Source organism: Myodes glareolus, chromosome 3 (assembly GCF_982192425.1).
Source record: "Myodes glareolus chromosome 3, mMyoGla1.1, whole genome shotgun sequence".
Taxonomy (NCBI): Eukaryota; Metazoa; Chordata; class Mammalia; order Rodentia; family Cricetidae; genus Myodes; species Myodes glareolus.
Genome location: NC_142028.1, coordinates 83,696,467 through 83,711,547, shown reverse-complemented (window position 1 = coordinate 83,711,547; position 15,081 = coordinate 83,696,467). Strand labels below are relative to the sequence as shown.

The 15,081-nt window shown below is 43.8% G+C and overlaps 1 protein-coding gene across 1 annotated transcript in view; it reads right to left on the bottom strand.

The window, feature by feature from the left end:
• Positions 1-15,081, bottom strand: part of Scp2 (sterol carrier protein 2) — a 77,292-nt gene that overhangs the window by 30,541 nt on the left and 31,670 nt on the right. Inside the window, exons 8-11 of the mRNA XM_087904763.1 lie at positions 13,521-13,607; positions 11,763-11,913; positions 9,460-9,607; positions 1,412-1,519 (exon numbers count right to left, since the gene is read on the bottom strand). Of these exons, the coding sequence (XP_087760889.1) occupies positions 1,412-1,519; positions 9,460-9,607; positions 11,763-11,913; positions 13,521-13,607 (494 nt within the window). The remainder of the gene's footprint in view (positions 1-1,411; positions 1,520-9,459; positions 9,608-11,762; positions 11,914-13,520; positions 13,608-15,081) is intronic.

Genomic DNA, 15,081 nt, shown 5'->3' with positions numbered 1-15,081 from the left:
ACAAGAGCTACTTCCAGGACAGCTCCAAAACTACAGAGAAACCCTGTCTCAGAAAAAAAAAGAATTAGTAACAAGCCTAAGCTATTGGCTAAGCTTTTATAATTAATAATAAGTCTCCATGTCATTACTGGGAAGCCAGTGGTCCTGAAGAAAAGGTCCCACTACAAAGGTGTGCACCACCACACTCAACTGAAACTTGAGTTTTAAATAAAAATAAAACAAGGTTAACTGCTTTAATTTACTGCAGAAATTTCAAGAAGTTAAAATATTCCATTAATCAACACATAACAGATAATAAAGAGAAAACACAGCCCATCTACCTTTACAGAAACAAACAACAGAAATTTGCCACTAAGTTATTTTAGAAGCTGTAATACAGAAGCTGACATTTTTTCAGTTAAAGACCTTAGAGTCAAAGTGATTAATTTCTAACTGCTCAGAGGAATCACAGTGGCCAGTAAAGCTCTTATTTCATAATTTCTAGTCTGGATTTCTCAAGAGGAGGCAAGTTCCATGCAGTGCTCAGCTGAGATAATCTTATCTGGGTAGTCCAGCAATTCTCTTAGGAAACAGCTTGTTAATTAGCACACTGCAGGTAAAGGGAAATCAAGTGACTGCAGTTAGGAAGCATTTAAAGCTCCAGTCATGGAGCTGGAAAGGTGGCTCAGTGGCTAAGCGCGCTGGCCGCTCTTCCAAAGAACCGTACCCACATAGCAGTTCACAACTGTCTGTAACTCTAGTTCGAGGGGATTTGGTATTCTCATGCAGGCAAAATCCCAATGTACATAAAAAATAAAGAAATTGAAAGAAAAGAAAGGAAGGAAAGAAAGAAAGAAGGAAGGAAGGAAAGGAAAGGAAAGGAAAGGAAAGGAAAGGAAAGGAAAGGAAAGGAAAGGAAAGGAAAGGAAAGGAAAGGAAAGGAAAGGAAGCTCCAGTCACAATGAGTTCAAAGAATACAGACACACTGAAATCATAGACTTCAGCCACTCACAGAGGTTCATACCAACAATCCCCGCATTTGGGAGAAGGCAGGCATAGGGGATTGCTAAAAGTTTAAGATCATCCTGAACTACACAGTGAGTTCCAGCCCAACCTGAGTTATAGAGTTAGGCTGTCTTGAAAAATCAAAATAAGGGCCAGCAAAATGGCTCCGCAGATAGATATGTGCCAAGCTTGATGACCTGAGATTTGATTCCCCAGGACCCACATAAAACTGGAAAGAGAGAGCCAATTCCCTCAAGCTGTCCTATGATCTCCACATGTGTGCGCTATAGAACATGCATGTGCATGCATACATACACAATATATAAATAATATATTAAATATAAAAAAGAATTAAAAAGGAAATCAAGGTCAAAGTATAATTTTGACAAAAAGAATAAAAACTTCTCAAATCTGAAGATATTGTCACCTGTTGCTCCCAGTGGGTGTCCCTTGGAAATGAGTCCACCACTAGGGTTTATGACCCACTTTCCTCCGTAAGTGTTATCTCCTCTGTCAACCAGTGCTCCGCCTTGCCCTGTGGGAGGAAAACATTAACATTCACAAATGTTACAAAATAACATTAGACAGAAGGCATGTCTGTTTAACTTTCCCATACAGCTAAGTATTTAATACAAACGCTTCCTAAGAGCTTCATAATTTGTTACAAATGTTTCTAAGTGTTGAGTAATGATATGGAGCAATAAAGGCTTATCTTTCAAAACCGTTCTGCCTGAAACAGAGCACTTACTTAGTTCGGAATAGCCCTGTAGCTTCCAAAGTTGACCCAGCTGCGACAGGCAGAAAAAAACTAATATGGACAACACAAATACTCTGCTGACACAGACAGCACAAATACTCTGCTAACACGGACAGCACAAATACTCTGCTGATACGGACAGCACAAATACTCTGCAGCACTTTAACTGGAAATTACAGTTTCAAAATTCTTAAATGTCCAAAATGAATTTATTTTCTCTCTGGTTTCAGCTGTATTACTATGTATTACTATGTGGTATATAATTTTTTAAATTAAAAAAAAGCATGTTGATCATCATGGTACACACCTTTAATCCCAGCACTCAGGAGGCAGAGGTAGAAGGATCTCTGTGAGTTCAAGGTCAGCCTGGTCTATAGAGAGAGTTCTAGGACAGCCAGGACTACAGGGAGGAACCCTGTCTCAAAACAAAACAAAGCAAAAGCAACAGAAGAGCAGGACTGAAAGTGTGGCTCAGAGGCAGAGTGCGTACCCAGCGTGGGAATGTCCTGGTGTTTGATTCCAGAACCACAAAAACAGGCAAACAAACAAAAATTCACTTTCATGAAATCAAGAAGACTGAAAACACTGTTGAACCATAAAGGTTAAAAAAATAATTATTTCACAGTCATAGGAGTGATGCACAACCTTTTGTCATAGCACAGAGGCAGGCATATCTTTGTGAGTTCGAGGCTAACCTGGTCTACATGCTGAGTTCCAGACCAGCCAGGGCGATGTGGTGAAACTTTGTCTCAAACTAACCCCGCCCCTCAAAAAAAAATAAAAACCAGCTACAAATTTATTTCACATGCTTGGTGGCCTCCACGTTGCCTGTTAATGATCTGCTTGCTATTTGATGGTTATAAAACAAAAGTACATGGATTATAAAAAATATTCTTCCAGATGCTTTTCTGATCAAATAATAAGATCTGGGAGCTCCAGAGGTGACGATAACGGTTTGGGTGCTGTCCGTAGCCATGGCACCATGGAGAGGGGATGGAAAAGAGTTTGCGAATGCGGGAACAAGGAAGAGAGCCTTGGAAAAACCACATGGGGTTCTAGACACAGCACCTGGGGGGAAAATGAACTGAGAGTGCTTGAAATAAGAGGCAATGTGGCTGCAGGAAAGTAGTCACAGAGAGAAGAGGCTGCGGCCACCTAGGTGCGCCCTAAAGAGACAACACTTAGGCAGTGCCTCTCTGTGAGTGAGAAACAGCAGGCCTGGAAGAGAGGGATGACCCTGACCATTCTGCGTGGGCTCGAGCAAAGAGACTGGAGTCCAAGCAGATGCACGGCCAGCTGTGAGGCAACCACAGCCTAGCAAACCATGCTGGCAGAGACAAAAAACCTGGCAAGAAGTGGCCTACTCAGATTTATCTGAAGGCAGAGTTCAGTGCCAACAGGACTCAACAAAGGATTCAGTCAGGGTGGCTTGAGAAAGAAGACTCAAGACTCTGCAGAGGCTGAAAGGACGGCTCGGCGGTTAAGAGCACCCGATGCTCTTGCAACAAGTTTGCTTCCCAGAAGCAAACTTAGGCAGCTGATAACCTCCTATGACCAAAGGATCTGACAGCCTCTTCTGATCTTTGTGTGTAGCCCTACACATGTGTGCACACATGCACAGGCATGCAAACACACACACATAAATAATAAATAAATTTTTAAGAAAAGTGGTTTTTTTTTCGTTTTTTTTTGTTGTTGTTTTTGGTTTTTTTTTGGTTTTCCGAGACAGGGTTTCTTTGTAGCTTTGGAGCCTGTTCTGGAACCAGTTCTTATAGACCAGGCTGGCCTTGAACTCACAGAGATCCGCCTGCCTCTGCCTCCCGAGGGCTGGGATTAAAGGCGTGCGCCACCACCGCCCAGCAAGAAAAGTGATTCTTTCCAGTGTGATCAGCTGGAGGATGTCAAAGATGAGAGAGAAGATTAGGAAATACTAGCAGTTCCATTTAGAACTTACATTTGAGATGATGACAAGCCATCAAAAAAAAAAAAAAACCAAATCAAAACAGCACATACACACAAAACCTGTAACACCCTTAAAAGTAGGCATCTTACTCACTGAATCTAGATTTCAGGGAAGCATCCAGAGCTGGGATAAAAACCTGAAAGTCATTGTCCCATATGACATTTAACTGGGTTTCAGTTCTGCTATCAAAGCACGTTCTCCATGGTACTCTTCCCCCAGTACTCTTCCCTCACAGTGTTCCTCCCCTCATAGTGCTCCTTCCCTCACAGTGCTCCTCCCCTCATGGTGTTCCTCCCCTCATGGTGCTCCTCCCCTCACAGTGCTCCCTTCACGATGTCCTTCCCTCACAATGCTCCTCCCCTCATAGTGCTCCTTCCTCACAGTGCTCCTCCCCTCATGATGCTCCTCCCCTCACAGTGCCCTTCTATGACCACCACTGAAGACATGTATACAGCACTACTCACAGCTACCTAACGACTAGAAAACAAACAAAAACATGAAGATTAGTGAGGGAAATCTCAGAGGAGCTGCTGCACAGCGTGATTTCTCAGGCTGGCCTTAGCAGTACTGCAGAGGGGAGCAGCATCCCGGGACAGCACAGCGTGTCAGCACTACAGAACTAAGTCTCCCCCCCTTCCTCTCCACCCCACCCTACTTTTGGCTTTTTCAGACAGTTTCAAGTAGCCCAGACTAGCCTTGAACTTCTGATCCTCCTGTCTCTGCTTCCCAAATGCTGAGATTTGAAACCCCTCCCGCCCCCGTCTACCAAACAGAACCAGAAAAAGAAACTCCACAAGCTGAGTAGCAAGCAAAGAAGGCCACAGTAGAGAGAGCCAGAGCAGAGCCCCCAGCCTGATTATGAATGCAGACTTATGTAGGTCTGAGGTTCACGCCCCCTGAGCTATGGATGCACAGGATGGCCCCGAACCAGCACAGCTGTAACAGGCTCAGGAGCTAAACATGAGCATCGGTCACCACCTCTGAAGGCAAGACAGAACTTGTCACAACAAACTGGGTTGGCCGCTCCCTAAATCACAAACAGTGTGGAGCGGGGGAGATAACTCGGTAAGTACACCATGAAGCATGTAAGCAGTAAGCATGAAGACTGAGGCAATCCGCAGCACCCACATAAAAGGCTGGGTTTGGTGTGTGCTTATAATCCTAAAGCTGGGGAGGCAGAAACCAGTGGACTCCTGGGCTCACTGGCCATCCCACCTCACCTAAAACCAGTAAGCCCCTGGTCCCAGCAACAGAGTTTGTCTCAAAAATAAAATGAGGGGAGGTAACCCAAGGGGGAAAGAGCATCAATAGATGCCAAAGCCCAAAGTCTAGATTACCAAGGTATCAAGGATTTTCAAACTGATCCTAGAGCTGCAAGGGAGACACACTAGAAATAAACACCAAGACAGGAGTTCTCAGCACAGCCAAGAAACTAGAAAATGAATCCCAAAGGAATTTGAAAAGCAAAATCTTTGAAATAAAACACTAAATCCAGATGTGGTGGTACATGGCCAGGATGCAGAGGACGCAAGGTCAAGGCCAGCTCTACATCAATGAGTACTCCAGCCAGTACTGCAGACTGAACCCAGGGTTTCCTGCATGTGAGACAAGCACTGTGCCCACTGAGCTATAGCCCCAGCCTGAGATCTGTCTCCAAAAGGAAAGAAAGGAAAGGAAGAGAAAGGAGAAAGAAAAAGAAACATGAAAGGACATCCTACCATTCTGGAGGCTGAAGCAAGAAGACGGTCATGTGATCAAGGCCAGCAAGACTCTTGTCTCCAAAAAAAAAAAAAAGAAAGAAAGAAAAGGAAAAAAGAAAGAAAGAAAGAAAAAAGCTGGGTGACAGTGGCGCACGCCTTTAACCCCAGCACTCGGAAGGCAGACGCAGGTGGATCTCTGTGAGTTTGAGGCCAGTGTGAGTTCCAGACAGTCAAGGCTGATACACAGAGAAACCCTGTCTCGGAAAACCAGGGAAAAGAAATTACTCCAGAGGCTCAGAGCAGAAAGGAGATTTTAAAAAAAGAACAGATGTGCATGGTCCCAGGTCTGATCACGAATTCTACAAAAAGAAAACAAAACAAAAAAGAAAGTGTTCCACAAACTTGTGGAGTAATATCAAAAGCTCTGAAACAGATATCACTGTAATGGCAGACACCTTCGATCCCAGCACTCAGGAGGCAGAGTCAGGCAGATCTCTGTGAGTTCGAGACCAGTTCTAGACAGTGAATTCCAGGTCAGTCAGGGCTGTGTATTTAGACCCTGTCTCAAAGCACAGTGGGAGGCAGAGATAGAGAGAGGATCTTGGAACATTCACCCCTAAATGGGATTTCTCTATCAAATCCCTTCCAACAGGACAGGGGAACTCACCCACCTCCAGGAAGAAGAAAGAGTGTAAGAGCCAGAGAGGATGGAGGATGCCAAGAAAACAAGGCCCTCTAACTCAGTATGATCAGTGTGCGTATGAACTCAGAGAGACTGCTGCAGCCTGCCCAGGGCCTGCACAGGTCTGCACCAGGTTCGATGAGCGCTGATAATGACTTCCAGCTCCGTGTTCTTACGGGACTCCTAAGTGCACACAAGCGGGTCTCTGATTCTTGTGCTTTCTCTTAGGCTCTTTGCCTTCTGTTTATTTGCCTTGTCCAACTCCAATGTGATAGCTTTTGTTTTATCTTATTATATTTTATTTTGTTATATTTTTAGAAAAGTATATACACAGATCTTGCAGAGGACCAAGACTTGGTTCCCAGCTGCTCACAACAGCTTTTAACTCCAGTTCCAGGGGATCCAATGCCCTCTTCTAGTCTTCTCAGGCAATAGGCATACATTGGTGCACATACAAACATGCAGGCAAAATACAGAGAATAAAAACAAAGAAACAGGGGTCTTGTGTTGGGAGCCATGCTGATCCAAGGTTTTCTCAGCTGCCCCAATGAAAGGGCAAAGGGAATGCTGGTCTGTGTCTTTGCCCACGGCAGACTTGGCCCATCTAGTCTGGAACTGAAAACAGGCCCTCAAAGGAGTTAGGTTTTGGTTCCTGGGAACCTGGCCTTTTCCCCCAGAACAGACTGGAGTTATGAGTCTCAAAGATGCTGTGTGCTGGATCTGTGAGACATTTGCTATGTTCCTTTTGTGTAACATGGCTTGATTAGCTCCCTGATAGCTTTGTCCATTATATGATAGTTTTCTGATGACTATGTTCATTTCCCCCTGCAAACTATATATAAGATGCTGTACATTTAATAAACATCTTTGCATCCTGATCCCAAACTTTCATGTCTCTTTAATTTATCTTCCTTTGGTCCTTCTATCAGAAACTTGTCACTAAAGAAAAACCTGCCAGTTCAGGATCTTGGACTGGGAGATGGCTCAGTGGATAAAGTATTGCCACTCAGACATGAGGGCCTGGATTTGAAACCCTAAAATCCATGTAAGAGCCCAGTAAAAATCTATAGCCCCAGTACTTCTACAGCAAAATGGGAAGTGGAGACAGGGGAGCCTCTGGATGCTTGTAGGGCACACAGCCATGAGCAGTAAGAGGAAGATGTCTCAAACATGAAGATTCTACCACCCCCACCCCCACACACACGATCTTTCAGAATGAAGTGACAAAAATTATAAATGCCTAGGTAAATATAAAATACTTTTTCCTTTTAATGTCTTCAAACATAATAAAAGCAAAAGTTATTTCATCACGTTAATATTTTCAATATAAACAGGTGTACTATACATGACAGCGACAACAGTGGGGTCTATGAAGGCAAAGAGGAGTCAGTTAACGGGCCTGTATGGTGGCCAGGGTTCTTCCTTGCATATTAAGAGGCACAAGACTAACTACATGGATACTGAAGGTTAAGTACACACCATGATCTTGGAGCAGCAGTCCTTAGCTGGGGGATATTTTACCCACAGGGAGAGATTTGGTAATGTCTAGAGACATTTTTGGTTGTCACGAGTGTGGAAGGCATTTGCGGCATTCTGTGGGTGGAAGGTCAAGCACACTCACTGCTGAACACCCTAAAAAGCACAAGCTCTACTACAGAATGACAGGGCTCAAAGGCCAACAGTGCTGAGGATGTCCTACCAGCAGCCTCTAGAGAAGAAAAAGAAACAGGTCTAAGGAGGTAGATAACTCTGTGGAGTGACAGAACTTGGGAGATTGAAGCAAAAGGACCAGAAGTTCAAGGTCATTATCAGCTAGCCAGCAAGCTAGAGCTAGCTTGGGGAAAAGGGAGGGTCTATGAGACGGCTCAGCAGGTAAAATGTTCCTGAGACAAGCCTGGTGACCTGAGTGTGACCCTGAAACCCTACAAAGGGGGAAAGAGAAAGTAGCTCCATGGTGCTGTCCTCTGACCTCCTTATGTGCACCATGCCACGTGCACACCAATAAACACAATACACACGATAACCAGAAACTAACTAATTTATGATCAAGTCAAAAAGCCAGCAGATACATTAAACTAGTATCCTACAAATGTCCAAATAATGCCAAAGAAGACAGAAGGAAAGCAGGGAATAAAAAGTACTCAACCCAAGAAGAAAACATAATAAAATGGTCCATCTAAACCATATGGACAGAGAAGAGTATGTTCTTGGACTAGAAGAAAATGTTCACAACATAAATATGTATCATTGGCCGGACAGTAGTGGAATACACCTTTAATCCCAGCACTGAGGAGGCAGAGGCAGGTGGATCTCTGTGAGTTCGAGGTCAGCCTGGTCTATAGAATGAGTTCAGGGCAGAGAGGGCTACACAGAGAAACCTTGTCTCAAAAAAAAAAAAAAAAACCAATACAAAACAAAACAAAAACAACAAAAAGAAGCTTATCACTGAAATGTATCTAGAATATATAGAGTAGATATATTAATATTGTGATGTCATCTATATGTATGTATATAAATAACATATATTTCTAAAATACAATAACGACAACAGAAAACCAAAAGCCAGAGATTTAAATATAAGACAGGCACATGATACATAAAAAGAAGGTACGTGAGGGGCTGGAGAGATGGCTCATCAGTTAAGCGTGCATGCACTACTCTTCCCCAGAGAACGCAAGTTTGATTCCTACCACCCACATAGGGTGACTCACAACCAGCTGTGACTCCAGCCCTAGGGTTCCTGAAGTTACTCGTTCACTTACCCACACACGGGTACCAACATAGACACATAACTAAAGATAATATAAATCTTTTTTTTAAAGAAGATAAATGAATGGCCAATAGGCACATTAAAAGGTTTTCAATATCATGAGTCACAAGGAATGCAAATGAAGACTACAGTAAGAGACAGTCCTATCCTCTGAGCAAGCCTGAAATGAAGTGAACAACTGGAGTTCACGCGCTCAGAACGGTGCGCTTTAGAAATGGACAGGAACCCGTCACACCCCGTCAATCATTTTCCTTTCTGCAAGGCTTTATTTAAACACAATTTAAAAATACTTGAGATTGTAAGCCTAATAAACCCTCTCTAAAACGGAACAGTACATTCTAAGCACTGACTTGCACAATGTTAAGGAAGGTATACACTCTGTTCTGCCAAACCTGTCCAAGACTCTGTCGTCCAAGACTGGATGCTCTAAACCAGTTTGCACAGTGTGGCAGAGCCAGTGTGCAGGGACAGGCAATTAGTGACTCCTATTGCTTAATGAGAAAGTGACGCCTTCTCAGTGGGACCAACACACACACACACACACACACACACACACACACACACACACACACACACACACGGAGCCCTCTTCAAAGACACTACCTTCTGGACAGAGCCCCAGGGCTTCATAAGTCAGGAGCTCATTGGCAGAAAAGCAGTCATGAAGCTCTATCACGTCGACGTCGGTCGGTCTCAGGCCAGACTTCTCATAACACTTCCTGGCGGCTTCTTTAGTCATATCGAAACCAACCTAGAACCAAAAGTCCATTCGGGAGTGAGAAAAGGGCAGCGGCCTGTGGCCTTTTAGCCAAGGGGTTTAAGAGACTAGTATATGCATAACATTAAAAGCTCAAAATATCACACATAGTGAAATCTCAGCTGAACCTGCATCATATAAAAGGTCTAAATAAAACAATGTCCAAAAAGAAGAATGTACACGTTGAATTTTATACCATAAAGAACAAAAGTTTAAATAAGACATCGAAAAAGGACTTAGAATCTCTGAGGTTCTATCTAGGCTGTTATGAAAACTATGGAATCATAACATATAGATGTACTGATAAAGGTATAATGTATAGTGGGACTGGCTGAAGAGAATTTTTAATACGTTATTATGAGTCACAGTGAAAAATATGGAACAATTCTATAGGGAAATATGTAACCTTCTTTTAGAAGATCATAGAGGATTCAAACCACTTTTGCATAGGCCATGGTCAATTTCTATTCGAGGAAAAAGACAGAAGAAATATAAAATGTGCTATGAGAACCTGACTCTAACCTAAATGCCATAACCCAATGGCATGATCTTGACTTTGCTGGTCAACACCCCACTGCTCTGACAACACACCCAAGAAAACAACTGAAGAGAAGGAAAGGTTCTTTCCTGTTTGTTTTATTTTTCAGACAGGATTTCATGTAGCCCAGGCTAGCCTCAATTCTACTGTGCAGCTGAGGATGACCCTGTGCTCCTGTTCCTCCTGCCTTTCTTCTCAAGAGCTGAGGTTACATGTTGTGCAGTCATGCCCCCACGGGAAAGAATCATTTTAGTTTGTAGTTTTGCGGGTTTCAACCCAGGGTCACCTGGTGCTATCACACCAGACCCATTGCAAGGTTTTAAAAAAAATCCTAGCAGAGAACACGTGGTAGAGCAAGGCTGCTCCCTCGCTGAAGGTCAGGGAGCAGTCAGAACTAGCTTTTTCCACAAAGTCTCGTCCCTGAAACCCATTAAACTGTGAACCCATCAATGAATTAATCCTTTGACTAGATTGGAACCCCCATGATCTGGTCACCTCCCAAAGACTCCACCTGAAAACAATGCTGGATCAGGCACTAAATCTGTAACACATGAGCTTATGGGGAATTAAACCAAGCATTTGATTAAGTTGTGTAAGCATTTCACATTTAAAGCATGTTGCAAAAAATTATTTTATAAACTCTAATTTACTGTCACAATTATTTCTGTAGTTGAGGGGCAAATCTTCAATTGTTCAACTCACTTTAGGTCTGAAATCTTTTATTTTCCCTTTAATAAGGGTAAATGACTTTAATTCTAGCACTTGGGAGGCAGAGGTTGGTGGATCTCTGAGTTCAAACCAGCCTGGTCTAGAGAGAGTTCCTGAACAGCCAGAGCTACATGAAGAAGCCCTTTCTCAAAAATAAATAAATAAATAAATAAAATCAAAAACCAGCATGTCTAATAAATTAAAATACCACATTTATGATGCCATCCTAAGCAGCATCTGATTAGCAATGTAGCTGAGGCTGGACCTGAATTCCTGATTCTCCTTCCTCCACCTCCCAGTGGCCTTGCTGGAGTAGGTGTGCCCTTGTTAGAGGAAGTCTGTCACTGTGGAGGTGGGCTTTGAAGTCTCATATGCTCAAACTACCACCCAGTGTCTCAGTCCACTTCCTGTTGCCTTCTGATCAAGAGGTAACCTGTTCCATGTCTGCCTACATATGGACTGAACCTCTGAACTGGAAGCCACCATCTCAATTAAATGCTTTCTTTTAAAAGAGTTGCCATGGTCAGGTTAGAGAGATGGCTCAGCAGTTAAGAGAACTGGCTACTCTTCTAGAGGACCTGGGTTCAATTCCCAGCACCCACATGGCAGCTTGCAACTGTCTATAACTGCAGGGTCCAACACCCTGACACAGATATCCATACAGGTAAAACACCAATGCACATAAAAATAAAAATAAATATTTTTTTAAAAGTTGCCATGGTCATGGTGTCTCTTCATAGCAACAGAAACCATAACTAAGAACATGGGCTACACAAGAACCTTTCTAGATCAAGTTTTTTATCAGTGCCTTCCAGAGCTAACAACAATAAAATGTCAGGTTGCAATTTAAAATAATATTTCCTTAATTTAATTTTTTTTAAAAAAAATAAACCTTGGATATACCATTTTAATAACACTTTTTTCTTCAAATGTGCTTGGCAAATCAGTCATCATCTCCTGTGCCACAATTTCCACAGCTTTGTCTTGTAGGCCATACTTCTCTACGAAATCTTCACTAGTCAAAATTGCCGCTGCAGCGCCATTGGAGGTGGGACTAGGAGGAAGTGAAACAATTACTCCCACATTGTCTATCTTCCTAGGGGCTCAGACTGGGAGCTGGCGGTGGAGGAGATGAAGTTTGTCCCCTGGCCAATCCCAGTCTTCTCTGAAATGTTTACTATTTAACTGCACATGCATCCCACTGAGGCTGAGTCTCCAGCAAGCCCTCAAAGGCTCCTCTCGGCTCAGTCCACAGTCTCTCTCTCAAGCTCTCACTGAAAGAGTCCTGCATCTGCCTCCACTGATGTGTGAGGCGATTTCTGGAGACCTTCTGCAGAGTGGTCTATTTCCTGTATTAGTTCTATGAAGACACTACTAGGGACTCACACCACTCCAGCCTTGCTATATCCCAGAGAGCTCAGTCTGGAACCCTCTTGGAAGCTGGGGCAGAATAGAATGGGGACACACACACACACACACACACACACACAACCCAGAGGTAAGACCTTTGAGATCTCCAATCAGCTGGGAAGTAGGTGGCACACACAAGAGGCCTTCAATGAGCTGAGAAGGATTTTCTAGGCGGGCTGTCCTTCAGACTCTGCCGGTGACAGCTGACCCATTTTGCCAGCTGCATCCCAGACAGTATCTCCAGAGCTCAGTCAGGAATGAACACAGGACTACACCATCCTCAGTCAATGTTTGAGGAGCAAGAGAGTGACTGGCAAGTTTCAAGATGTGACTGTGAGCACTGTTAGAGCTATGAATCCTTCATCTCGCTCTTATCGATCACAGAGAAAAGTTTTCCGTGTTAGAAGTCTACAGGGAAAACAAATGCTCCAAGAGCCTTGGGGCTGCACTTGCCTCCTAAGGTGTTTTTAATAAATAAACACAGAATACCCAAAACAAGTAAAAGTTACTAGAGAAGGAAGAGGTAAAATGTATTTTTTCATGACAGAGGGGATCTGCCTCAGAGCAGCAACAAGAAGTAAGGGTACATACTCAGGAAGTCACCCAGAGTGAGGTGACATTGATACAGTAACCCAGAGTGAGGTGACATTGGTATAGTCACCCAGAGCGAGGTGACATTGGTATAGTAACCCAGAGCGAGGTGACATTGGTATAGTAACCCAGAGCGAGGTGACATTGGTATAGTAACCCAGAGCGAGGTGACATTGGTATACTAACCCAGAGCGAGGTGACATTGGTATACTAACCCAGAGCGAGGTGACATTGGTATAGTAACCTAGAGTGAGGTGACATTGGTATAGTAACCCAGAGTGAGGTGACATTGGTATAGTAACTGAGGTGACATTGGTATAGTAACCCAGAGCGAGGTGACATTGGTATAGTAACCCAGAGTGAGGAGACATTGGTATAGTAACCCAGAGTGAGGGGACATTGGTATAGTAACCCAGAGCGAGGTGACATTGGTATAGTAACCCAGAGTGAGGGGACACTGTTATAGTAACCCAGAGTGAGCGGACATTGGTATAGTAACCCAGAGAGAGCAAGGGGACGTTGCTGGTAAAGCCACCCAGAGCGAGGGGACGCTGGCAATTCTACAAAAGCTACAGACACAGTCTAACATTTACCCAGGGAGGGACGGGCAGGGGATGAACAGTTAGTTATCCTTAGGAAATATTAACATGCTTTTCTTACCAGCATTGCAAGACAGTCAGAAAATCGAAAACCGGTTTTGATTTCATTATTTCGTCTAAGCTGTATTCGCTTTGGAACTGGGAATACCTAAACACAAGATACATGGTTACAAGGTGTAGGGAAGCAACCGTAATTTCTGTTGACAAATCTTTTCACAGCCTACAAACTTACATTAAGAAGTTTCAACCTTAATGTCATTTGAGTGACGTTTTTAAAATAAAAAAAAAAACCTACTCTACAATCCCATGTTGTGTATGGAAACTGTCCTAACCACCTCACAGGGTGGCACATGCCTGCACCCCCGGAGCTAACACTGTACTTGGCACTAACTACACTCAGGAGGAGGAGGCAGGAGGCTTAGAAGTTCAAGGTCATCTTCAGCTACACAGAGAGTTCTGGGTCAGTCTATAATACTTGAACAGTCTCAACAACAAGAGTAAAATCTGCCTGGTATAGAGCTTCTAAAACCATTTCCCATGTGACAGGACTGGCTTTGTTATACTACTAAGATGGCTGAAGCAGGGCCCCTGGCCCATCATTTCCTCTCTCCTCATCTCTCTCCTCCCTGACCCTCTCCTAAGAGGGTCTTCTCTCATTCTAGCCCAGGTTGGCCTTGGACTCTTCATTTTCCTGCCTCCCTACATGCTGGAATTAGGTGTGTTCCACACACTGTTCCCTCAGGAACCTTTAAGACAGGCGACTGATCACCAAGGAGACCAACCACATAGATTCAGCCTGCTCATCCTTTGCTGAGGAGAGGAAGGCGGGAAATTAAGTTCAGTCATGTGACCAACCAGTCATTTATGGAACATGCCCATATAACAAAGTTAACAAAAATTCTAGACACAGAAGGTGGGGCATGCCTGGATGTTCTGAGGAAGCTACAGTGAGGGTGGCAGCCCTTCCCCATCAGTAGAGCATAAAACCTCTATGTGGGGACTCACCCAGTTAGGAGCTCCTGAATTCCAGAGTAGGACTCCACCTTGCTACATAGCTGAGGATGACTTTAAACTTCTGATCCTTCTGCTGAGATAACAGGCATATGACACCATGCCCTGTTTCATTTGGCGTTTTTCTGACTAACATCCTCCATAATAATACTACATATATATCAGCACTTTCCTGAGTTCTGTGTTATTCTAGAATCATAAAACCTGGGGGTGGGTGGTCTCATAGGAATCCCTTAGATTGTAGCCAGTGAGCCAGCAGTGTGGGTGGGCTGGCCAACTACCAGTAATCGGCATCTGAAGTAAGGTCAGTCTCCTGAAGGGCAGAAGCTGAGCCCTGCAGAGTCTGTTATCTTTGGGTGGCTCATGCCAGCCCCAAGTAACAAGGTGTCCAGCTGGTGCTAACACCAGTTAGATGTTACAACAGAGCACCTTACTTTTCCCCTAGTCAGTTATAAAATACTAGCCACTACAATGAAAGGACTTGGGGTCAGTGAGACGGCACAGGTGAGGGTTCACTCCCTCAGATCTGGCAACGTGAGTATAATACCCAGAGCCCACACAAAGATGAAAGGAGAGAACTGACTCCACGGAGCTGTCCACTGAACCCCACA